Raw genomic sequence first — 26,487 nt, forward strand, 5'->3', positions numbered from 1 at the left:
TCTGGGGACACATCACATCCAAAAGACCTGAGAGCAGGGTCTTGAAGAGACACATGCGCCCCCAGGTCCACACAGCATCATTCGCACGGGCGGAAGATGGAACCCAAGTGTCTATCAGTGGAGGAACAGAGAAGCAAAATGTGCAAACTGCGGTGCACACGTTCAGCCGGACCTCACTCAGCCTTAGAAAGGAAGGACATCCTGACACCCGCCACCACACGGGTGAACCTGGACAACATCATCCCAAGTGAAATAAGCCAGTCGCGAAAGGACAAATACTTTGTGACTTTGTGATCCCACTGATAGGAGCTTCCTGGAGGAGTCACATCCACGGGACACAAAGCAGATGGTGGGAGCCAGGGGCTGGGGGCGGGGGCAGTTAGTGCTTAACGGGGACGGAGTTTCCGTCTGGGGAGATGGAAACAGTCCCGGGCTGGAGGGTGGTGGCTGCGCAACGTGTGGCACTTGTGCCCTGAGCTGCCCGCTTTGCGGTGGCGATGACGGCAGTTTCTGCCGTACGTATTTTACCACCATGAATAAACTAATAAATCAATTAAATGAACAAAACCAAGACAGGTTGCGAGACTATGCGTGGCCATCAGACGAAAGGCCCAATCGGTGTGAGCCAGGTCTGTCTGGGAAGGACTCTCAGTGAGGCGGACCTTCAGGCAATTCTCAAGGATTTGGGGCGCGCCTGGGGAAGCAGAAAGGAAGAGCACACCTAGGAAGAGGTCAGTACTTAAGGCGAAATGGCTGAGCCGGGGCTCAGAGACGGGAAAGCTGGGAGCACAGCGCACAGACAGCAGCCACGGCGGTCTCAAGCGTTCACGTGAGCTCAGAATGCTGAGTGGGCTCAGGCCTCACTACCTCACCTTGTTTTCTTGGTCTCCTGCTTCGGCAGTTTCGTCTCTTGAGACAAACGTATCCACACTGCTGTCGGAGGGCCGCCGGCTGTGGCCCATGCTTTTCAATAAATGTGCTTGCTGAAGGGCTTCAAAATCAGAGAGATTGGGACTGAGTGACGAGTTTCCAATTCAACAGCAAATATACATTTTTACACAAAGCCCACATGAAAGTATAGGACTTAGATCAAGAAAAAGGACAGTCTCCTCAATTGATCTTCCTCATCTGCTATTTACAACTCAGAAAACCAAGACATCTTCTAGGAAGCCACGGTAAAACTGAGACGTTGGGGTCGAAAACAAGACGGCTCCATAGCGCACCGCGGAAGTCCACGTACCAGCTGCGGAGTTTCGGAAAGCATCCACGTCTTCCTCCGGAAGAATGCCCGCGGCCTCCTCATCCTCGTCCTGTGGCTGTCCGATCTGCATCCCCGAATACTGGCTGTCGGCCCCATCTAACACCTGCACGGTTCGAGAGGGGCTGGTGAAGGTTCGGATGGGACGTCACCGAGGGACAGGCTCTCCAACGTGGGTAGGCAAAGGCACAGCCAGAAATCACAGGGACCGCATCTTATGTACTAACACAAAGGTCATTTCCTTAAATGCACAGACATGCACGCATATAAAATCCAGTTCGCTGACCACACGCTGCTACTACGTTATAAAAAGCTTCACAGCTATAAAAATTCAAAAAAATTCCAATCTGAAAATTTCTCTTTTTGACATTAAAAAAAAAAATCTTTGTCTTTACAAGAAAATTTTATAGTAAGTCAAAAATGAGGGAAATCTTTTAGACAAAAACCTAACACTACACCAGGTTAAGCTTCGAAGCTGCTAGGACTAAATCAACTAAGTTCTGGACACAGTATGTCATCTACTCAGCCAAAACTTGGATTATGATTCCATATTGCAAAATAAAATATCCGCATTCACTTGAAATCCCATGTAATTTGCCTGAAAAACTGAATGATGGAACCTCACTCCGTACACTAGTAATTACTGAAGTAAATTCTGTATCATTTTAAAAAGTCATTCCAAATCCTTACAATTAAATAAAAAACGTCAAGCTACATGTTCAAAAGCAACCCAGAAAAGAAACAATTTCCTCCACTATCCTAACTAGTTTACTAAAAAAAAAAAAAAAAAAAAACCTTACCTCAGTTAAAAAAAAAGAAAACTTACAATGAGAAATCCTACAATGACAAAAACCAATACTTTTTGAATATCTTACTACATGCCAGGCAGGATCAAAAAGCACTCGACACGTATGGGCTCCTGTAACCTTCGTGAGCCTTAAGGCACAAGCACTGCTGTCCTCAATCTATGGATGAGAAAACTGAGGCAAGAGGGGACACAAGTGCCCCAGACTGCACAGCCAGTCAACGACAGATCCACATTCTGGTGGCTCCCTGCAACAGGCCCCTGAACCACCAGGCTGAGCTGTCTCACGAGGAAATCCCCCAGCCCCTTCCCTTTGCTTCTTCTGTCTATGGCACTTATCACCACCTATTTATTTGCGTACCGATCGACTGATTATTGGCTTATTATCTGCCCCCCCACACACACACACGCACACGCTCTAGAATAGGGACAATGAAGCTATGACCTAAGGACCAAACCTGGCCCGCCACCTGTTTTTATAAGCGAAGTTTTATTGGAACGCTAGTTCATTTACATACTGTCTATGGCCGCTTTCACACAGCAGCAGAGAGGACCATGTGACACAGGCAGTATGGCCCAGAAAGCCAAAGACCTTCGTTGTCCGGCCCAATATGGAGTTCTGCGACTCCCACTCTAGGATGTTAGCTTTCTGCGAGCAGTTCTGCATGTTGTGCCCTCTACTTATGCCCGGCCTGGGAACAATCCCTGGAGCTTAACAGGCGCTCCGTGTATTTGTTCAGCAAACAATTAATGATTACATATGGGACATGGAAGTACCTCATAAACTAGAAAGAACTACGCCAACGTGGAAATTATCAAGGAAAGATGTTCATTCTCTACAGGCCAGAGAGACCCGCAGAGGCCCTACTCCCAGCACTGTTACGCAGTGAACCACTGGGTAACCTCGGGAGACCAGAAGTTTTCAGAATCTCCTATGGTCCTTCACTCCTATTTCTAACAAATTCACCAGAAATCATCCACTGTGAAGAGGCAAGATACCCATGGAAACTGGTGCAATAAACACACACCAGAATCTCCCCCCGCCCCACCCACTTAACACACTGCTCCTGACCCAGCACTCTCCCCGACCTTCCCCTCCCTGCATACTGGTCAGAACCTGCTCATGCTTTTCTTACCCACTGGTCCAGTTATTTGTCCTCCGGGGCCAGGTTTTCTAGTTAAAACCCTAACCGGGAGTGAGCTCCCTTCTCTACCCAAGGAACTCAATCTGCGTGGCCATCAGAAATCCCATGCACACGACAACTCAACAACTGCTCAGTAGGGACAGGCGACTGTTTTATCTCCTGATTTGTCATTCAATGCTTCTGCATTTATCCAAGCTAAAAAAAAAAAGTTCTTAATAAAATCTATGAACTAGTAACAGAACACTCAATAGTACAAATTGCTTAAAAAAAAAAATGGGGTGTCAAACTCAGTCTAAACTTTTCCTGAACTTTTTGATGAGACCATCCCCGAAGTGTTTCTTGTCCACTAGCTCAGAGATCAGAAGTACTTAAATCCATGCTCTATAAGATGGGATATGTTGTAAGAGGTTTTGAAAAGGGAAAAAACATTAAAATAATGCACAGTATTAATGTTTTTAATTACAATGCATTAAGACCACAGATCTATTACCAACAGGCTCCTTATGGATTTCTTAAATAATGATTTGATCTGTGCCCAACAAGTTCTTACAGAATGTAAAATGCAGTTTTAGCAACATTCATATCATCAACTAACCTAATTTCTGACCTCCATGTTCAACACAAATGCCACTCAGCCATTTCCTTCAGTGAGGTTCTCGGGTGGGTCTGAACTCTCCATTAACGACCTAAGCTGCTGACCTCTGCACTCTTACTAGTGAGTCACATGGGGAGAGGGAAACAGGCAGGAGGGTCTGGGTCTGGGCCTCCAGGCGAGGCCTCTCTGCAGAAACCGGGGCACCCTCTGCACCCACTTACGATTTCAGAACTGTCTGAAGGGGTCACAGCTGAATCGGGCCCTTCGGTGGTGGTCTGGGAACTGTCACTGACTGGGGAGGAGGCCTGGGTGCCATCGTTCAGGTCCATGGCTGGGTCAGACGGGACGGCGCTGATCTGGCTAGAGCTGTGGCTCAGGATGTCCTCCTCATCCCCGTCGGTGGCAGCACTCGCCAAGTCACAGCCGGTCAGATCCACCGAGTCCGGCTGCAGGGTGTGCTGTGAGCGGGGCTGCTCGGTGATGATGTCGTGCCCCACGGAGTCGGCAGTTGAACCGGCGGAGCCAGGAGTGGAGACCCCAGAAGAGGCCGCCAGCTCACCACCAATCTCACCCTTGACTGAGGCTGAAGACAAAGAAACACTCATTCCTCAAAGGGCCAGGAAAAACGTTCAACAGGGACGTTGAAATCAAATGTTCACAAAATACCCCCAAATTCACTGTCACCAAATGTTTCAACTGCAAAAAATCGTGAAATACCATGAAAATGTGAACTAGTATATTTCAAAAGCAAGACAACAGTGCATTCTTCAAACATGACTAAAATTGTGTTTCACTGTATTCTTGACTTACCTTTTTTTACTCTTACCATGTCATATTAATAAAATAAGGATTCTCAGCAGATAGTTATAAATACTGTCAATATTCTGAAGTGGGATTTCACTGTAAAACCTGAAGCACGCTCAGTAACATAACCACTTCAAGTCCTTGAGCAACAGCTCCAGCCAGGGCTTGGAGCCACACAGAAAGATTTCTGTGCTTCACAGGCGGCCTGGCCTGGGACGCGAGGCGGGGCGTCTGCGCACTCTCAGCCAGCAGGGCTCGGAAAGGACAGAAAGTCACCGTCTCTGTGAGGTGGGCTTTCCTCCTCCCCAGACCCTGCTCAAGACCGCTAAGCCAGTCCTACCCTCCTGTCCGGCAAATGCGCAGAGCATTTTCCTAGCTTTTTTTTAAATTCCCACTAAAAAGACACACACGCACCACATAAAGTTCACTACAAGAAGGTCTACGCCATGCTGTTACCAGGGGTCATTCCTGGAGGCCCCAAGGGCCAGTGAGCCCTTGAGCTCAACAATACTGCAGACGGCTGTAATTTTGTTTTGTTTTTGTAACTAAAAAAAAAAAAAAATCTATTTCTACTTTGTACAAGTGAATAGATAAATAATCACCACTGGAATTTTTCAGATTTTCCTTCCCAAATACCATAGCCTTATTTCAGCTGTCTAAAAATAATCTTTTGGATAGGACTGTACAATCCAAACCACTCTCATTTAATCCAGTTATCAGTATCTTAAGCAACGCTTATCACTCATAAAGTGAATAAAGAATCTGTAAGAAATGTAAATTTCTTTCAAGTTAAACTATCCACAATTTTAATCCCATTTTACCCTCACAATCCCTGAAATTCATGAGATACTTACCTACCATCCCCTACTACATAAGAAGACTTATGCTCAGGGAGCATAAACCTAATTTTAAAAGAGCCTCAACCAAGGAAAATAGCAAGTATTTGATGCAAGAAAACACACAGACACGTTTCAAAGTAAATGCTCGAAAAGAAGCATGGGTTAGCCACCATTCGAGCGAGCTGGCTTCACCGCTACCCCTCAGGAGGGGCAGGACAGGGGTAGGGAAGGTGCAGGGAAGGTGCAGGGAAGGGGCCAGTAGAGAGGAGGGAGGGGAGCACCACTGCCCCTCCCTCAGAGCTACCTGCGAAGGCGGGGCTGCTGCCCTCCGACCTGGACTCGGAGTCATCCTCCAAGGCTGCTGCGTCTCCGAAGAGCACTTTCCCTAGGAAATGATGTAGCAAGAGTCCTTAAGCTTGCTACACGAAGGACTTTAAAAATCAAACAGATGCACATTCTAAGCGGCAAATCATAAGCATATTTAGTTCACTCTCTCATAGAAGAGTATATGAAATATATTTTTAAATAAAAGTATTTTTATACGTCTAGTGTGCTAAACACAAAGAAGCCACAATATGATATTTAGATATTATTAAAATCAATAAACCTACATGGAACAAAGTTAAAAGCAATGATTCTCAGACTATAACACCAAATATTTTAATAATTAATAAGTATTTACTGACTTAGACCTGTTTTTTTTAATAATTTATATTATTATTTAATCTTGAAGATTGTTAGCTATGGCTGGAACCAATTCTGTTGGCAACCAGAGCACATATGTAACTACCATGCACCCGAAACTAGCATAGTGCTACGTGGTAACCAGCTGGAATTAAAATAAAAACTTAAAAACAAAAAGAGTTCAAAAACAAAACAGAAAGACCCTGAAGGTCTTTCCTGTTCTCTTTTCTCTTTTCTCTTTTCCTGTTCTCCTGTTCTGTTCTCTTTTAAGTTGCCAGACTCTGTGGCTGACAATCAGAACTTGATCTGGGAGGATGGGATAAAGTTCATCTTCTGCACAGTCCTAAAAATACATTTATCAGTTCTTGGTTTCCAAATTATGTCAATTTATAGTATATTAGTAGGAAAAAAGAAAAAAGCCGTAACGATTTAATTGGACTAATTAAATCATTATGGTTACATTACACAGAGGTCATTAGATGACACTATAGAAGTCATTATTGGCAATTTCTGACTTCTAACTTCACTACTCTTCAAGAAATAGGCCCTAGGTGTGATAACGTCCAGAAATCTATACAGATATGACATTAAAGGAGGAAAAAAGACAAAGAAAAAGCAAAGGATACCCAAACTCTAGATATAATTAACACGGCAACTTGATTAATCTACTAATAGAGTCCTTTATTACAGAGCAAGTGGTTTACCTTGAGGAAGCAAATTAAAATTCCACCCTGTGCACTTGGGTGTTAATGAGAGCAGTCGCTGTCTTTGGAATCAGGGGTTTGCCACTCTGACCCAAAGAGCCCACCTCAAAGGGTGCAAGGTCAAGGCTGCTGCACCCCCGCCCTGCCATCCTACATTCAACATCCACTCTGCTTCTGTCTCCCACAGATTTGCAGATCTCACTTGAAAAAAAAGGATTCTGCAACTATATCAAAAAAGCTTAAAAACCACAGGTCCCCATGAAAAAGGAAAACAAACAAAGCAAAACAAAATAGTAGAAAAACAAAAAAGATATTGAGGACACAACAACCTTCTGGCCAGAAGGAAACAACTCATCTCAGTGGTGGGAGTCAGCCACCTGTGTCTTCTTCACAGGGAAGGTGACTAAGCAATAAGGCAAGTCTCAGAGCAACTGAGCCACCTGCCTGAAAAGTCCCTTTCCCAGAAGCCTCGTGGCCTTCAAACAATCTCGGTATTTCACCACAATCCCAAACCTGATCAAGTATGCCACTATCATGGCCCAAATATTATTGATTCTAAGTTCTAGGAAATGTTTACTTAATCCAGTCAAGGTAGAATATTATTCCTGTTGAGATCCCATTCGATACTGCAAACAGTATTAGGCATTAGGCTCTCAAGCACTCAAAAAATATATGTTGTATACCAATTATACCTCAATAAATTGTAAAAAAAGATTAGTCTTTTAAGATTTCGAAACAGAAAATGGCAGCAATTCTTTCCTATGGAGATCCAGACCAGAAAATAAAATACTTGGTGTCGTAAAGTGTTAATGTGCACCAAAACTATCACACTATAGATCCAAAACACTGTGATTTAATAGAAATAAATTGTATCAGAACGTTCCGGCATGTACAAAGCTAAATAGGGTTGAAAAACGATAATCAGGCCCAAATTAACCAAATAATTAGGCAGACATCATTCCTGACTAATACTAAACAAAATTCACAGAAAAGGAAGTTAGTTTTATAAAACATAACACAGACTCTATGAAGGAGTAGGCAAACCAGGACAGGCCCCTTTCTGTGAATAAAGCTTTGCTGAGCACAGGCCACGGCTACGGGCTACGGCTGCCTCCCGCCCCAAGGCAGAGCTGAACCGATTAGAGACAGGAAGGCCCACCAGAGACCCTTTACAGGAAAAGTTTGCTGACCCCTGACCTAAAGCATTAGAAATTTATGACACAACGATTCTGATATACAAGCAATTTTCCAAGGCCACCCTACAGAACCATTCAGGCCCAGTTATGAGATTCCAGCAATGTTTATAAATACAATCACTCTGCTGAGAAGAGACACAGGCACAGTCGAAGGCATTACAGAAATACAGAAAAAGCAGTGAGACCCAACATAAGACTCTGAGTTCTGAAATAATCACCTTTTTGTTTTCTTGAAAGGACAGGGCTGCATGAAGAACCCCCTCCGGCTGTAAATCACAGAAAATGACAGATGAAAGTAAGGTGACAAGCTGTTAAAATCCAGAAGGAATTTGAAAATCTTCAAAAAGCTTGATTCAGTTTTAAAACTAGAGAATGTACGAACATAGTTCCACAGGCAGTGCTGAACCACCACAGCACAACGCTTTAATTTTGACACATGAAAATTATATCAACGTTCAAATATACAGATCTAAAGATGGGCCCTAAAATACCAAAGAAGCTCAAATAAAGTGCATTTAAAAAGTCAAATGAAAGACATTAGAAATCTCAGATTAGCTGGTCAATTAATAATCAAATATAAATTTTCATTAGAAACAATCATTAGAAATTAGTATTTCCGGCAAGTGTTTGTAAGGTGTGCGTTCCACAGAGGAAAGGATTCTTCAGTACACAGGGCCGTGAACAGGCACATTCTCATTTTCTGCTCATGGTTCAGGCAAACATTTATGTTCGAGCGAGGCAGCAATTAGGCCTCCAGTCACACCCTCTCGGCTGTCAACGCCGTGAGCAAAGGCCGTGCCACACACGCGCTGCGCTACATCGACCACACGCCGCCGGGCCCAGGTGAAGCCTGGAGTCAGCGAAAGCCACAGGAGCCTCCTCTGCGCCAGATCCAGTGCTAGAGGCCACGCTTCGGGGATCCCCATCTACTCCAGCTCCCACGGGCAACTCCAGGTCAGACAGGGCCCACCGGGGCTGGAGGAAAACCAGCGGTCAGTCTGCAGGGCAGCACCGTGCAGGGATTAGGGCCCCGTCCCCCAAGGCTTAAAGAAGAGTGGTGGGGGAGGGGGGGCAGAGGAAGGGGTTTCCTAACGTCTCTGCCCTCAAGGGCAGAAAGGAACTCTAAAGCCCCTACAGAGACTTGAAGATCCCATCTCGGGCCGCGACACGAGGGTCCTGGAAACACTTTCCCTACAGTTTTCGTTTCACGACGGATGAGATGGCATGTGGAGGCAGCCGGGTCAGAGTCGAGAAGCCGGCCTTAGACGCAGGCCTCGTTCTGTCACCTGACCTCTCCACACTTCCGTCTTCCCGTCTACAGCTCAGGCTTCCGAGGGACCGAAGGGCGCCCCGCTCGGCACAGGGCGGGCCGGCCGCCCGGCCGGTGAGGGAAGCGGGGCGTCGCGGGGACGACCGCCGGAGAACATACCTAGGAGCTCCGCGATGCTGCCGCTGCGGCTCCGGCCGCCGGGCCCATACTGCGCGCCGCTCCGCTGCCCGCCGCCCGGCGCGGTCAAGGCCTGCAGGAGCTCGGGCGGGGGCGTCCTGAAGAGCTGTTGCAGGAGCTCCAGCGCCCCAGTCACGGCGTTGTGGTCTTGGTGCTGAGTGTAATGCAAGGTCAGTTCGTAAACCTGGAAACACAGGGACGAGTGTCATCAGCATGGTCTCTAAAACGTGTCGTAAGGGTTCGCTGCTTTTGAGTCTTACGTTAGCAAATTTGTGCCTTAATTTCTCCTCCTAGAAACGTCTCCGTCACGTCTACCAACGTGGTCACGGCTTCCGTGCCGTGTTCTAAATTCCTGGCACGTTGTCCGTGGTCAGATTAACTCCTTACAAAAATGAGGCACTTCCACAAGTGCCACACAGGCTAATGAAGACCTGCCTCTGCCCAACCAGCGAGCAGGAAGGGAGAAGAAAGCTCCCGTCCGTGGCCACTGCAGCTCGTCTCACAGTCAATGCAAGAGGCACTGTCCTGAGCACCACGGAAAAAAAGTTTCCAAACCTCGTTTTTAACGTCTATTCATTTACTTTTGAGAGAGAGAGAAAGAGAGAATGCGCGCACAAGCTGGGGAGGAGCAGAACGGGAGGGAGACACAGGATCTGAAGCAGGCTGCAAGCTCCAGGCTACGGGCTGTCAGCGCAGAGCCCGATGCTGGGCTCGAACCCATCAACTTCTAGGTCATGACCTGTACTGAAGTTGGATGCTTAACCGACTCAGCCACCAACCACCCCAAGAGTTTCATTTTAAAAGCATCGCATCCAATTTTCCTAGTGCTCTTAATACTATATTACATTATATGAACACACTGCACTCTGTTACCTTTATTTCTTTTTTAATTTTAATTTAATTTAATTTTTTTCAGTAACCTCTACACCCAACGTGGGGCTCAAACTCATGACCCCAAGATCAAGAGTCACATGTTCTTCCGACTAAGCCAGCCGGGTGCCCCTCTCTTTCCCTTTAATTAGAGTTGCCGGACAAAATACTAAGCACCCTGTCAAATTTGAATCTTAGATGAATAATTTTGCAGCATAACTATGTCCTGTGCAATTTCAGGCATACTTACACCACAAAATTATTTACGATTTCTCTGCAATTCAAATTTAACTGGCACCCTGCGTGTTTATTTGGTGAATTGGGCAGCGCTACCTTTAATATCCTAAAAGTAATACACATTAAAAAAAAAAAACAGTATAGAGGGGATAAAACAAAAAGTAAATATCTCAGAGGCAGCTTCTTTTAATCATTTGTGTCTAGCTCTTCTGAGGACAGCCTCTATCACCACGGGCCTCGGGTCTACAAACTACAGTCCCCGTACGGGCCAAACCTGCCCACCACCTGTTTCTGGACAGACAGGGGGGTGGGGGGCGCACAGCCACATCTATCGTCCGTGGTGGCCCTCCCGCCGCGGTGGTAGAGCTGAACAGCTGGCCCTGCAGAGAAAGGTCGCTGCACCCTGCTCACGATAATCGGCTTCTACCTTGATTTCTGAAGCCATTTATTTTCAACAAACTTTCTATGTAAAATGAAGAAATAAGCACTTCACACTTCCTTTACTCATCTACCCCCTCCCAAATTCTGTTAGCATCATTACTTCATATTATTATTATTATTAATTATTTAAAATGTTTATTTATTTTGAGATAGATAAAGACAGCGCAAGCAGGGGAGGGGCAGAGAGAGGGAGAGAGAATCCCCAGTGGTCTCTGTGCTGCCAGTACAGAACCCAACGTGGGGCTCAATCCCATGAACCGTGAGATCATGACCTGAGCCGAAGTCGGACGCTTAACCGACCGAGCCACCCAGGCGCCCCTCAGTACTTCGTACTAAGATTTATACCATTTACATACTATGTAACACTATTCAAATCATATGTGCTTTGCCTAGAAGTTGAGTCTAAAAATGGAATGAAGGGGTACCTGGGTGGCTCGGTCAGTTAAGCGTCCAACTCTTGATTTTGGCTCAGGTCATGATCTCACGGTTGTGAGTTCAAGCCCCGCGTCGGGCTCGGTGCTGACAGCTGGAGCCTGGAGCCTGCTTCGGATTCTGTCTCCCTCTCTCTCTGCCCCTCCCCCACTCATGCTCTGTCTCCCTCTCAAAAATAAAGTAACGCAAATAAACATTAAAACTCCAGCATGTATCTTATCACGTGTACATACACACTATTTACTGCAAAGGCCGTTCATGTGACCGGACCCAAAAAGAAACATTTCATTTTTACTAGCGCTGTGTCACTTAAAAGAAAATGTCCCAAAGATAATAAACAGATTCTCTTTTCTCGTAATCCAAGATTTGCTTAAAATTAGTTAACACTGGAATTTGCTTTGTAATTGGAGCATAACACCCTTTAATGAATCTTCCTGGTTCTCCTAGAATGCTCTTCACTGCTCTTTCCCCTCCTTGTAAACACATACACGCGCCTTTTCCCAGCTTCTTAATCCTGACATTCGCCGTAGGCAGTTTCGTGGAGCTCCTCCAACCCCCGTTTCCAATCTGGATGGTGTGCTGCTCACCAGTCCCTCCTACAATACTTCTACCACATTTCTGGGTTGTTAGGTCTTGGTTTATGGATTTCAGGCTTTCCTCTTTTTTTGTATCTATTTCTCACTTTGCTGGAATACACCTTCTAATAAGTTTTTCAAAAAGCATACAATGATAAGCAAACTAAGTTCTTGCACATCTAAAAGTATCCAGGGGGCCTAGGTGGCTCGGTTAAGCATCCAACTCTTGATTTTGGCTCAAGTCACGATCTTAAGGTTCTTAAGATCAAGCCCTGCATCAGGCTCTGATCTGACAGTATGGAGCCTGCTTGGGATTCTCTCTCTCTCCCTCTCTCTCTGACCCTCCCCGACTCCTGCGCGAGCTTTCTCTATCAAAATAAACAAACTTTAAATAAAAAAATTTTTTAAAGTATCTATATTTTGCCCACACTTACTTTATAGTTTATAATTTAGCCAGGCTCAGGATTACTTTAAGTTCTATTTAAATATACTGTAGTTAGCTAAATTACATTGGCAGAGTTGAACTTCTTACTCAAAACAATTTAAGTCAGAATGGCTATCAGCCAAAAGAAAATGGATTACAATATGATTTAGAGATAATCGTGTCTTGCGTGCTCGTTCAGTGCTGTGCAGGATCATTTGCTAACTTTGGAGAAAAGTCACCATTAAGAAAATGAGTACTTAAGCACCGCACCCCATACCCTTCACTCGGTCCTCCCAGGATTACTGCTGCCCCAGTGTGACGTAGTTTCCAACATCCCTCTAGCCTCACACGACTTTCACCAGCGCCCCTGCTAATCGGCGAGGAGTCCTGAGACTTCGCGGGACCCACATCGGTTCCCATCTGCACACGCGTGCTCACTCCTTGGACTTGGCAAAGGCTGTAGTCTCTGCCTATAAACTTCTCCCACCTCCGGGCGTCTGGTCAAATCCTACCCACCACCGGCATCAGCTCTTAACCAAGCCTCTCGGGCACGCCTCCCTGACCTTGGTCATGCAGGGGCCTCCTCACTTGTGCTTCCACAGCACCCCGAACCCACCGCCTCACCACGCCGTCTAGTGATTATTGGCTTGCTTCTCCCAGTAGACTAATGATCTCCAACGTTTCTTGACCAAGCAGCATTTCTTTAAACATCAGAAAAAAATTCTGAGTATGGATCTGCAGTACTTACGTATTTATTTTAAAATATTATACGAGTACTACAGAGCTCAGATATCATGCACATCCTAAAATGTGTACTGAATCTGACAAGACTCTAGCTGGTTACCGATTTATAAGAAATACAGAAAACAAATATGTTCACTTACAAAATTGTAAGCAATCAGACTGCCAGGACTGCCACCGGACAATCTGTCCCTTCAACAAATGGACTCACGATGGAAGTGACCATCAGACCAAAGAGACTCACGGTCCTTGTCAGCCAATCTCACTTGCATACTGATTCCAAAAGAATAAAGTAAACAACTGACAGGATGAGTGGATAATTGATGTTAAGGAAATGTTCTTTTCTTTTTAGGTGTGACCATGGCATTGTCATTAAGTTGTAAAAACAAAGAAGGATACGAACTGGTATACTTGAAGATACAATGACTGGAATTTGCTTCAAAATAATGCAAAAAAAGGGATAATGAGAGAACCATAATTGACCCTGAGTTTCTAATTATTAACACAGGCGATAATTACTAAAGGCTATTCCACCTGCGTTTGTATGTCTGGAAATCACCATAATAAAACGTAAAACAAGCAAGATAAGAATGAAATAACCATTTTTTAAATGTATTATTACCTCTAGAAAACCTGTTTCCTCACTAAAACATTCAGTAATGGTTTTTTGAGAGGGCAATATGTAATCGTCCTATCTCCTGAGAACGTCATTACTGATATTCTATAAGACAGCAGAAGGACGGCTGGTTGGAGTGAACTGTCAGACCCCAAACTTTGTTAGAGCCTGCTCCTTCTCAGTTATTTTTCATTAACCAGCACTCCCAGGGCCTTACCATGCACCAGGAAATATTCTAAGCACTTTACAAATATTACCTAACTCAATGCCTAAATCATTAAAGCATTACGTAATCTTCGAGTCATCAATTCTATGCAAGAATTATTTTAAGCCACTTAAGATTTTGTACCCTACAAAGTTTAGGTAAGGAACACAACTCATAAGTCCACTTGGCCCAAATAAATACCTATGAACTACAACGTCATCGATATGTGGAAAGCAGAAAACAGAACCAAGGCACCCCTCTCCAGACCCCAGGTTGTATGCCTCGACTCCTATATACACCATATGACCATGTGACTTACAGGAAAGGTAAGGGCTTCAGTAGCATCCAGTACACGAAATATGGTGAAAACCCTAACATGTTAAGCCAAGCTTATGAAATTGCTTGAAACGCAGCCACACTCAAGGTTAACAAAATAACCTGGATGAGCACACCACAAGGAATGAAGTCAACTGCTGAAGTCAGCTGCTGATCACATCGTATCAGAATGTATACAGGGTTTCTCCATACTGCAAAGAGAAGTTTTAACATATTGTTCCTATGCCCCAGGGGACCATGTTCCTAACTCCCTGGGTAGAGAGACCAGTACACCAGACCACGGGTTCCGGGGGCAGAGACCACACCGAAAGAGCTCACCACTGCATCCCCAGCACCTGCCCTAGTGCCAAGCACACAGTGGATGCTCAATAAATACTTACTGTACGAATGAGCACATTTCATGAGTCCTGGCTTTACAAACATGAGGCATTCTCGGTAGCCTCATGAGAGATTACCTTCATGCAGGGAATGTGCCATACAGACGTCACACAGCTAGGGGTCGTGACCTAGGATCGGAACCAGGTGGCCCAGCTGCAGAGACTATTAATCCTCGGCTCTGCCATTTCTCTTCCAAACTATTTGATTCTCTGAATGTCATTTATATACGGGCACTGGAGTGCGCCACGTGGCTCCTACCTGGATGAGCTGCTCAGTTGAGGGACAGACTTCCATTTCTTTCCGTGTCACCCCAAAGCTGCCTTTCAGGCTCGTGTCCTTGACCTGCTGCTGCAGCAAGGGCACCAAATACCTCAACGTGAGCAGCACTCCGAGAATCAGGAGGGTAGAGTGTTCGTCCTCAACAGGAACCAGCAAGCCTAGAAAGGCAGCAGTAAGATTTCTCATCATCATCTGCTTGGAGATTCACAGCTCCACTTGTTTAAAAGAAGAGATCCACAGGAGAACCGTATTACGAGGTTGGCAGTGAGGAATCAAGATGGACAAACATTACTGTGGAAAAATACACAGGTATCTCATCTTCAGGCCAAACCCCGGGAGTGGCTTTAAAGGAGCAGCTTTACATCCTGGGCTGAGCGAGGCCCGTTAGAGTGAGTCTGGCTGCATCTGAAAGGCAGGCAGTTCTTTCATATCAAATGTCCACACGGCCCCCTCAGCGCTGGCTAGCGTTGACTTCCACAACCACCCCAAGTACAGGAGAAACCGGGAGCAGACCCACACCTGCACGGGGAGCCTGCGAGAGGCCTCAGGGACTCACTATGCTCCTTGCTGGCACGTACAGTGTGCGGTCTGCGGCACGAGGGCCAGGCCAGGTGCGCGGGGTGGCACGCTGCCTCACAGCCACTGCCCTGCAAGCTGTCCTGGGCACAGAGAAGGGGCCTTTGCCTAGTCACCACAAAGGCCCGACGTGGGCTCATCGCAGCCTCCCCATAGTTCCCATTCAGTGGTCAGCCAAAGGGCCTGGGCTGGGAGATGAGGGGTGCCCGATTTTAAAGAATTCAAAAGCTCTGTCTCAGGGGGTGCCTGGGTGGCTTAGTTGGTTGAATGTCCAACTCCTGGTTTGGGTTGAGAGTCGTGGCATCCAGTCCTGCATGAGGCTCTGCGCCGAGTGTGGAACCTGCTTAAGATTCTCCCTCCCTGTCCCTCAGCCCCTCCCATTGCACACACGCTCTAATTAAAAAAAAAAAAGAAGAAAAAAAAAAAGCTCTGTGTCAGGCAAATGCGAGAGACTGTGCCACACGGTGGGGAAAATCCCAACCACGCTGCATCTTACCCAGGAGCACGTTCAGTAGCCAGCTATAGAAGTACTGCGTCCTTCTGGAGTGCTGGCAGATGGTCACTGCTGAGCCAGCTGCAGTACGCCGAATGGTAGGCGAGCTTGACTTCAGATTCGCTATGAAAGCCTTCAACAGAACCTAGGGAAACACAAATCCAAGTAGACAAAAGACCAAACTCCTATGAAGCTTATCATTTTATTTCAGAAAACGTACTCCAAATTCTCACAGAGTGTAGGTTGTAAACAAATGGACTTTCCTGTAGCATCCCAAATTCGGGACGTTCCAGAGCAGTCTGCAAACATGCAGTCTACTTACTTCCCTATAAACTGTAAGTAGGGACCTTGTTCAGGACGTACGTCCTGTACCCAAGAGTGAACACCTGAGCTTCTGGAAAAGGCGTGCCCACGGCATTTGGGTACAGGGTCAGCAAATGACACTGGAAAATAAAGGCAGTAAAAAACAACAACGACAACAACAACGAAAATGAAAATGACAAAGTCAAGGAGAAGAGAGTAGTCACCAACTAGAGCCACGTCCTAGCCTGAGGGACGGCTTGCAGTTGTGCTGCTAGTGTCACCGGGAGGTGCTTCCTGGCCTGCAACACCCGCGAACAAGCTGGACTGCAGCAGCACAGTGCCCGCGGGTGTCTCCTAAGGGGCAGGAGAAGACGCCTTGGTCTGAAGCAACAGGCTGACCCAAAGGAGATGGTGCTAGAATACCAATGGTGGCCATGTAAGTCTTAACAAAAATATCCAAAAAAGGCGTGTTCACCTACTTTCACGAGTTTGGAAACTATCTTACATAAGAACCAGGTAACAATTAAAAGCACAACAAAGAGTTACAGCTAATAAACCAAAAAAGATAAAATGTCATCCTAAAAATACTCGACCCCGAAGGAAGCAGGCTCACAGAGGGAAAGCAGGCTCACCATCCATCACCTCGGAAAGCTCACCAGGGGACAGGTCCCTGCCATGCACCTGCTTCCAATCAGCTTTTTAGAGTCTCACTCAAATCTAAATGCACAAGTGCCAACGTAACAGAGAAAGACCAGAACAGAGGAAGTCAGAAGAAACAGAAGTCAAAAAAAGTTGTCAAGAAAACTGTAATCCATCCTCAGAAAGAGAAGAGTATATTCATGAAGCAGGAAGAGGATGCCAGAAAACATAATCATTCTGAACACAAGGAGCTCTTAGATATTAACGAACACAACAGAAGGGTTTGAGATGGACGTCTAGAAAGTACAGAAAAAAGAAAAGGAAAACAGAAATAAGAGATGACACAAATTCTATCAAAACAAGGAAGTATGCCTAGAAAGGTAAAGGTATGGCATCCAGAAATCAGGCGTCCAAAAGGAAAGCAGCAAAAACAATTCCTAGGATGACAGCAAAGAAAAGTCTGAAGATACGACTGCACCTCAGGCCTAAAGAGCATCCAGACCAGACCGAGGCAGACAGCTGGAGAATTCTAGGTCAGAGGACCCCGGTGGAGAAAATGGACCCAATACATGGTCTGCCATGTGCAGAATTGCACTGAGACACATTTTACAAAGCTGTTGGAAAGTATGAGAAGATATCAATGGCCAAAGAATAACAAGCAAAATAAAAGAGAGGCAATTATTAACTCCCAAAAAACCAAAAAGTTCTACATAGAAATAGAATCATAGCACGGAACATCGTTGTGACTATTACTTGGGCATGAAATGCCACACTGAATACTAATGTAACTACAGTAAGAAGATGGAAGCCAGTTAGAACTAAATTTATCACTCATTTAAAAACAAACAAACAAACAAACAAAAAAAAAAAACCAGGCCACCTAGCTGTATATTGCTACGATATATATGCTATATAGCACGTTATCTAGAAATGTGGATGGAAATGCCAAAAGAAACACTAACAAAGGAGTGGCCCACAAAAAGGAGGAAGTCAAGAATCCTCATGTGGCAGGGTCACAATTTCTGGTCATTAAAAATAAAACACAGGGGCAGCTGGGTGGCTCAGTCGGTTAGGAGTCCAACTCCTGGTTTCGGCTCAGGTCGTGATCTCACGGTTTGTGAGTTCAAGCCCCACATCGGGCCCTGTGCTGATGGTATGGAGCCAGCCTGGGATTCTTTGTCTCCCTCATTCTCTCTCTGCCCCTCCCAGGCTCACTCTCTTGGTCTCTCTCTCAAAAATAAATAAACAAACTTAAAAAAAATTTAAACTAAATAAAACACAAACGTGAGTGTGGAGGCTGCTTATTTTGCTTGTTGGGCACAGAACAGAGGTCAAGTGGTCCCCACTGGCTGCAGGGGACCATCAGTGAGCTTTCTCCTGCCTGCACTTCTGGGACAGTCACCTCTCCGCAGCTAGGTTAAGGAGTCCACCTAATATACCAAGAACCAATCTGTTCTAGAAAACCACCTTCTGAATTTGCATCTATAAACCATCTCCTTACTTAACTCTACCCCACAATAAGAAAGCAGAAATAGAAAGAAGCTCTCTGTGTGCCTCGAAATAATTAAAAACATTTTAACTTAAATTATGAAGCACAATATAACTCAAGAAGTGCTCTCACACGATGGCCTGTCCAAAAAGCCCACAAGACTCATTCACATTTGTGACTTACGGTGATAATCATACCTTAATTTCATTGTCATTTGCAAAATTGCCAAAAGAAGCCATAATTTTAGGGACAGCTGCAGCCAAGGTCTCCTGAACAGATTCCTCGGGTCTCTTGCTTATTCGAGTCAGACAAGGCAAAAGGTTTACCAAGTAAGGCCTGCATGTATGAAAGGAACATGAGTTATTCTTCCAGGTCTACTTCACTGAGGAATAGAAACAATTAGTTTAGTACCTGTTAGGGAAGAGCCAGTTTTCATATGCAAAACAGTCCTTAACAGAAAGTAGACAAAAAGATCAGGGGGGCTAAATGCACACCAAGTTCCAATGTTGGGAGACGTTCATCCTTCATTTCTCTGTGATCACACAGGACCCTCACCTTGTTTGAAAAACCGTTCGTAGTAAATTATAACAGTGAAGTATTCATATTTTAAATCAGAAAATAATAGGTAACAAATAAAATTTAAGAAATGAAACATTTTCTTGGAAAAGGAGCTTTGCAAGGAAATATTTTTAAGTATTCAAACTAAATACGGTCTTCGAGATAAGACGTGGCCCTCCAGAGAGGAAAAGCAGACCGTGCGGGATGCAGGAGAAGGGAGTCACTGGACAGCAGAGCGGAAACCACAGGAGACCCCTCACAAACACGCGCCCAATGTGAACAGGCGCCCTCTGGTGGCGGAGAAGAGCAGGCCCACACCTGGGACTAAGGGACTATTTTGCCTGAAAAAAATACACCGGCCACGAGGAACAAAGTAACGTGCAAAGAAGCAACATCAGGCCAATGTGCTAACAGACAGTGGCCGAGATGGTAGTCAGTGGAGGCAAGATCTCCCCGAGTAAGGAGTCCGGATTTTATCTCAACAGCTCTGGGAAATGACTTTCAGTAGAAAGTTTAAGTAAGGAAATGACATGACCCGATCACATTTTTTAAGGTCACTTGGGCTGCTGTGTGGAGAACTTGGGATGTGCTGCTTCAAAGATATAAAAAAAATTTCAAAATATGGATAGTAAAAGAAAAATGTTGCACAAAAAGAAATTTCCTTAGTGACGTATCTCCACGGCCAGATAAGATTCTTGTTCAACTCAAAATCAGTGGGATAAATCGTGGTTTCCCACTAACAGTGAGGGTCGGGGCCCCTGCACCGGCTCCTCCGGGACGCAGCCCAGGGCCTCTGGACATCAGTCTTGCTGGTTAAGGAGAAGAAGGCACAGATGAAAACCAGGGACTTCTTTTGATTCTCAATCCACTGGGGACAGACGTTCCCACTAGTCAAACTTCATTCAGTTTAACACTCACAGCTCGAACCCACATGAGAGACAAAGGCATATTTCTAGAGAATTCCTACGGCAAGCAATGATGAGACCGGTTCTCAACCTTCAACCACATGACGAGCATCTGCTCGGCGACGAGCACGTGCAGACACGGTCACCGGGGCCGTGCTGCCACAGAGGACACACGGGGAAGACCCCGCTATCCTGGGGGGCGTGCCTCTGTCTCTTGGAAGCGTGGGTGGACAGAAAATGAACACGCACACCGACAGTGTCCCAGAGTGCTCCTGAGAAGTGCTATGATGAGAACAGAAGCAGGAAACACCGGCCACGACGGGGAAGGCAGTGGTGGACAGCGTTAGCCGGAGCTCAGGGAAGACACTGGAGCTGAGAGGTACAGAATCCACAGGAGCTGGCTCCCCACCAACGCACAGCGCTAATAAGCCAGAGCGCACCGCCTACCTGCATTTCTGAGGCCGAACCAGGTGAGCCAGCTCCGCAAACCTCCACAGGGCAGCACGCAGGCTCCGGGGAGCGCCATTCTGAGGAGGGGGTGCGGGGGGAGCGACACGTTACATTTCCGAGTCAGGGACACTATGCACCAAAGGGTCCTCACAGACACAAGAGCATCTGTTTGCTGCTTATTTCTACGTTTTAGAGACAAGGCCACGCACAAGCGTAACCGCTGCAGAAACGTCGCGGCCGAGGGGCTTCACTTACACGGATACAGAAACTAATTCCCATCTCCTCTCATAAATAATGAAATAATGAAGAGCAACCTTGCAAAGAAAAATAAAACAGTGAAGTCTGCTTTACCAAACAGCATTTCCTTCCCACATTCCCGCTTATTAAATAAAAGACAAGATTTCACGTCTACCGCTCCGTGCAGTGACACAGTCACCACTTCCCTCAGTAAGAGAAAACAAAAGCCTACCTTTTTGATTTCCTTATAGAGTTCAAGCTGTAACCGCGGAAGATTCGAGTCCATCAGCGCCTGCAACGGAACACAAGAGAGCTGGTCGCAGAAGGCTCATTCCACCAGCAGCCCGGAAGAAAACTAAAAGGCGCTTAAAATTTCACTTCGGGGGCAAAGTAGAACAGAAGAGCAACTAAACCAAGAGCCTGCTCGTTAAGAAAGAGGCACATATACTTGGGAAGATACTGAATAAACTAGACACAGGTCATTCACTTGAATAAAAACACAGAAGCAAAAGAATTCAACTTGATCTATAATCAAATACTACATAATACTGAGGTTAAATGGTAGATGGTTCAAATTCATTCTAATGCTCTTATATCAAACCCTTTATAGGTCTTCAGCAAGAGAAGAAAACACCTGAAAGGTTTTTCCTCATTAAAGAGCATTCTGCTAGATGAACCAACATTAGCAATGGCCTGAATGAGGTCTGTGGTGCCAGCAGGGCGGGGAGTCCACTTGGAAGATGAGAGCCCCTCGCTCGACATGGGAACACTCGTCTTGGCGGGCACAGAGCCCTTGTCCTTTCCCCAGGTCCTCCCTGGACGCATGGGTGCTCCCAGCCCCATGGCTCAGAACCCACAGCCAGCGAGGAGCCTCGTGCTCCTCACAACACATTTCTCGCCCCCATCCCTGCTCACTTAGGGGCCAAACCAAAACTAATGGCCACGAGGTCAACTTCAACCCAGTGAGAATGGCTGAGCGCCACCACCAGCTTGCCCGCACAAAGCCCATGTCAGAGAGGGCTTCTCGGGGTGGAAGGGAAGGAAAGAGTCCTGGCCCCCACCCTTGCCCCTGGGAACCCTCTCCTCTGAAACGGTACTGCCAATGGCCTGTCCACCAAGAAGACAGCAGAGACATAACCAAGCCTCAAACCAAGCTTCTCTCATGCGATACACAGCATATGATGGCTACAGCCTGAGCTGGTCTGAGTAAAACTCAGGTGACTCACCTACTGGTTCGGTGAGCTTTAAAATCAGAAGCAAAGCTCCATTTGGGGAGGTTCCAAAGTATAACAATATCTCAGAAATGTTTAATTCTTTTTTTTAACGCTTATTATTTATTTTTTGAGAGAGAGAGAGAGAGAGAGGGAGAGAGAGAGAGAGAGAGAGGGAGAGAGAGAGAGAGAGGGAGACAGACAGAGTGCGAGCAGGGGAGGGGAAAAGAGAGAAGGAGACACAGAATCTGAAGCAGGCTCCAGGCTCTATGCTGTCAGCACAGAGCCCGATGAGGCGCTCAAACTCACGAACCGCAAGATCATGACCTGAGCAGAAGTCGGACACTTAACCAACTGAGCCACCCAGGCACCCCAATATCTCAGAAATTTTTAAATCCTAATCCTTCCATTTCAGCTTGTACTAAAAATCCTTAAATGAACACACCAAAACAAACATATATCAAGGCGCTACTTGCAAATAAAACCAGAAGGTATATCCCAAGTTTTATTTCACGTTATGTTTTATAAGCTAATCTCAAATTTAGTTTGTAACAAGAGAAAACAAACCCTCAAACCCCTAATAATAGCACAGAATCAGGGTTCCCAGACCCTGGGGACAGCAATCTGACCCTTCCCTGCTCCTGAACCTTCCACACTGAAGCAGACATACCCGCTCAGCTGCCAAACCGAGCCTGTGACGGCCCGCCTCTGCCTCCTCGCTCACGCTCCGGGGGCCACCGTCCTGGCCCAGACCTCACTCTCCCAGGCTTGGACTAGTCAACCTCCCACGTGGATCCTCAGTGCCCAGGTCCCTCTCCCCTCCAAGGCAGGCACACACTGTCACAAGGCTACTCTTCCAAAATAAAGCTCTCCGCCGACCACGTCGAAAATCTGAGAGCTCCTCATCCTCTACCAAATGAAGTACAAACCCTCGGAACTGGCCCTCAACACCCCCGTTCTCCGATGACACACACTGGAGCCACCCTCCTCGGAGAGCCTGCAGAGGCTTCCTGGGCCTCCTAGAGGCAGCTGTGCAGTGGTCAAGAAGCCCCCCATCTCCTCACTCACCACCACCTCCAGGAAGCCTTCTCTGCCTCCCCAGACGAAGTCACCTCGAGCTCCTGCCTGCCATGAGGAGTTGCCGACGTCTCTCAGAACTTAGAGTCTGTGCCATGTACTGAACTATTTCTGTGAAAAGATGCTTCTCCACCTGAGACTGAAAGTCACATGAGGCAGGAGCATGCTGTTGGGCCACGCCGGGCATTTTCCTACATAAACGAAAAGCACCACGCATCCCACTGCTTAGGCCATGCTGAGCCCAGTCCTCATGAGAAGCACAGCAATACTCAACAGAAGACCAAAGCCCAGGACGTGACTCCCGGTGACGGTGTCTGTGTTCCTGCCCTCCTGACACCGAGCCGAGGGGCCGTCCACGGGCTCCCAGGCCTGTCCTTCCTCTGCCGCAATGACAGCAAATCAAGCCAGACCTGGTCCCGTCCCAGCCTGCTGAACCTGCAGACCAGAGCATCTGGGGAGGCACGGATCTGAGTGCAGCCAAACCTCACCATGCCGACTGTAAGCAGAAAGAAGTTGAGAGAGGCTGACCTCGTCTTAACATCCAGGGACATAACAGGAAATCTTTGAACCTCTGCCCTGGGAGGCCTGACACAGAGGAAATGGGACAAAAGTAGGGAGGTGGCCAGGCCTCAGGTCACGAGCCAGCGTCACGGCCGACAACCACCACACATTCACCAAGCTATTCTGTCCAGCGGCTCTTAGAAACAGGTCACCGAAGAGGACAGGCTTAAAAATGGAACAAAGCTTACGTGTCCAATGGTCAACTCGGAGCACTCTGGGGCCACACTGTCCCCTCTGCCTTCCTTAGTCTCCCTCTTGCCATGAACCAAGGCATGGTGCCCTCTTTAGGTGCTGTGATTCTAAGCATCAGATTTAAGAACTGAAATATCAGAAAAAGCCCAGCCTGGCCCTGCCTGCAGGAATAAAAAAAGCAAGCCAGGATATTTAGGCCTGGAGAGAAGTGAACACAACTGAAAAAGGCCATCTGCAGATACGCTGCGGGACCCCACGCACATGTGTCGCCGACGGGTCACGCGGCACAGGGAGCAAGGGTACCTGGCCACTGGGCGTATGTCGCGGTGGGAGGTGGGGTGCGAGCGAGAGCAGGGGGTGCAGGCGGAAGGAGAAGACCGGGTGGCTGCCCAGAGATGGGGGAGGGCCTCCCTAAGGCTGCTCCTGACAGAGTGAGCTGGGCGCCGTGGCTACCGAGCCCAGAGAGCATGCCAGCCAAGAAACAACACGCTCCCGGAAGGGAAGGATTCCTGAAGACCGCGGAGTCCGTGTGACGGCAGAGAGGGCAGCTGGTGCGCTCGCATGCCCCTCAGTCTCCTGGGGTAAGAATGTGAGAATCTCATCATCACAAGACTACACCTCTTGCCGCCTGGAGGACCAGTGAGGGGCCAGGACGGTGCTGAGCACATCGCCTACACCACCACCTTTGACCCTCACGCACATACACACAGACACACAGACACACACACACACACACACACACACACACACACTCCTGCACACCACCAAACCTTGTCTGATTCCCTTTGTAGGTGAGGAAACCGAGGCTCACAGATTTACATACGTTTCTATAGCTGTTCAGTTGGTAGGGGACAGAGGAAAGACTTGAAAGCAGTTCTCCTTCACCCCAAAATCCACATATGCTTTATCAGCCCAGTAAAGTGCCTCCGTCTCCCTGAACGTAGCAGGAGGGGGGGTGATCCTCTCCCAGAGGAAGGCTGGATCCGTGAAGGAGGAAGGAAGGATAACTGCTCGGCCAACGTAAAATGCGACCACTCTGCAGAGAAAGCCCCGGGAAAGACTCCAAAGAACAGCTTGGTTTATCAAGACCCTAATGAGACGGGAAATACTCAACTAGCCTATGTTAGCTCGGGGTCCTTGGTTCATCTGGCCTCCACGGAAAACCAAGAGACGGAGGCTCTTCTCAAAGGCTTATCTAAGTGTCACGAGTGGAACTGAAGGCCGTAAGAAAAAAATAAGAAAACCAGAAAGGTCCCCAAAACAAGGACCCCTGCAGGGAAGGAAACAAGGTACGTTTTTTTCCTTAACCATTATCAAGAGCTAGCTTTTGGAGGAAGTGTCAAGAACTGTGCCCGAGACCCATCCTCGGTGCCCACGGCCTATGGTGGGAGCACTACGTATGGACACACGATCCAGAAGGCCCGTTCACAAACTCAAAGGTGGCCTAGAAGAAGTGACCGGGATGGGCTGGGGACACTAGAAGAAGGGCAGAATGAGAAAAACCAGGACAGTGTTCCATTGCATTGGGAATTGTGGAAGAAGGCCTTTATCTTCAAAGGCAGCAGAGAACAGAAAAAGAAGAAGCGTAGCTTGAAGCTCTGGTGATGTTGGGCACAAAGTCGGCCTCAGGAAGCAGTGACAGAAGAAGACAGGTGTCCCCTCCCTGCTCCTCAGCTTGCCTGTAGCCCAAATGCTTTGGCATTCCGGCTCTGCCATCCCTCCTCGGGAGCTCCTTCCACCCGGTGCCACCACACCAGCCCCAGCCGGTCTGTGACAGAAGTCTCGTCTTTATGGGCACACAGCACTGCCTGACCCAGGTCTCCGCAGGACAGGGAAAGCAGACAAAGGAAGGGAAGCTAGAGCACCACAGACAGACTGCGTTCACCTCTCCCCTGCCCTCCCAGGGCCTTGTGGCCGCTCGAGGTTCAGCCCACACAGAAGCTGCTGTCTGTAGTGACATTTTCCCCAAGAACACCGAGCGGCTGCCAGTAGAGCCCATCTGTGACTCAGGCACACACACGGCCTTCTGAGTCAGCAGGGGCGACAGGCAGGCTGGCAACCACACCGCGAATGAACGACGGCGGACATCCAGAGCGACTCCGCCCCTCCAAACACGGTCTGTTCTCTCGGCCACATCACAGCTGGGAGAGCACGGCTCACGGGGGCTTACTTTTATGACTCTGTTGAGGCACTCGTCAGCCACCATCCTGACATCCGACTCTGCATCATCACTGCACAGCAGGAAGAGTTCCATAGCGATGCCCAGAAGTTTCTGAAATTCTGGAGAATTTCTAAGTTAAAAAAAAAAAGAGAGAGAGAGGCGGTCACGGCCAAGAGGAGCCTAGAAGACATGACAATGAAATGCAATGAGGTATCTGGTGTCCTCTACAGGACGCTGGAACAGTAAAATGACATTACATAAAAATGAAGGTTAATAAGTGCATTAACACTGATTCATCGACTGTGAAAAACATACCACAGTAACGTAAGATGCTAAGAACTGGGGTAACCGGATGTGAGGTAGAGGGGACCTCTCTATGCATCTTTACAATTTTTTTTAAATCTAAAACTATTCTAAAATTTAAAAGCTTATTTTGAAAAAGACTGTAAGCCAAATTTCATTTTTTTAAAGTTTTCGTTAAATCAACCTCAAAAAGCCACTGTTTTGTGTGTATTTTGAACTCCATAAAAAAGAGCAAAGAAAGATACTGCCTCGCTCCCAGACAGCCATCTGCCGCTCTCTGCCAACAGGTTACTTCTACTCTCGCTGACAGTATTCTTGGAA

General features: G+C 47.0%; 1 protein-coding gene across 1 annotated transcript in view; it reads right to left on the reverse strand.

Moving 5' to 3' along the window:
* HTT (huntingtin) overlaps nt 1-26,487 on the reverse strand; it is a 149,154-nt gene that overhangs the window by 99,299 nt on the left and 23,368 nt on the right. Inside the window, exons 3-14 of the mRNA XM_042985075.1 lie at nt 25,873-25,993; nt 20,894-20,953; nt 20,422-20,501; nt 18,709-18,847; nt 16,084-16,225; nt 14,991-15,169; nt 9,460-9,661; nt 8,249-8,296; nt 5,751-5,831; nt 4,025-4,386; nt 1,241-1,364; nt 873-991 (exon numbers count right to left, since the gene is read on the reverse strand). Coding sequence (XP_042841009.1) covers nt 873-991; nt 1,241-1,364; nt 4,025-4,386; nt 5,751-5,831; nt 8,249-8,296; nt 9,460-9,661; nt 14,991-15,169; nt 16,084-16,225; nt 18,709-18,847; nt 20,422-20,501; nt 20,894-20,953; nt 25,873-25,993 — 1,657 coding nt within the window. The remainder of the gene's footprint in view (nt 1-872; nt 992-1,240; nt 1,365-4,024; nt 4,387-5,750; nt 5,832-8,248; nt 8,297-9,459; nt 9,662-14,990; nt 15,170-16,083; nt 16,226-18,708; nt 18,848-20,421; nt 20,502-20,893; nt 20,954-25,872; nt 25,994-26,487) is intronic.

This window comes from Panthera tigris, chromosome B1 (genome assembly GCF_018350195.1).
Source record: "Panthera tigris isolate Pti1 chromosome B1, P.tigris_Pti1_mat1.1, whole genome shotgun sequence".
NCBI classification, from domain to species: domain Eukaryota; kingdom Metazoa; phylum Chordata; class Mammalia; order Carnivora; family Felidae; genus Panthera; species Panthera tigris.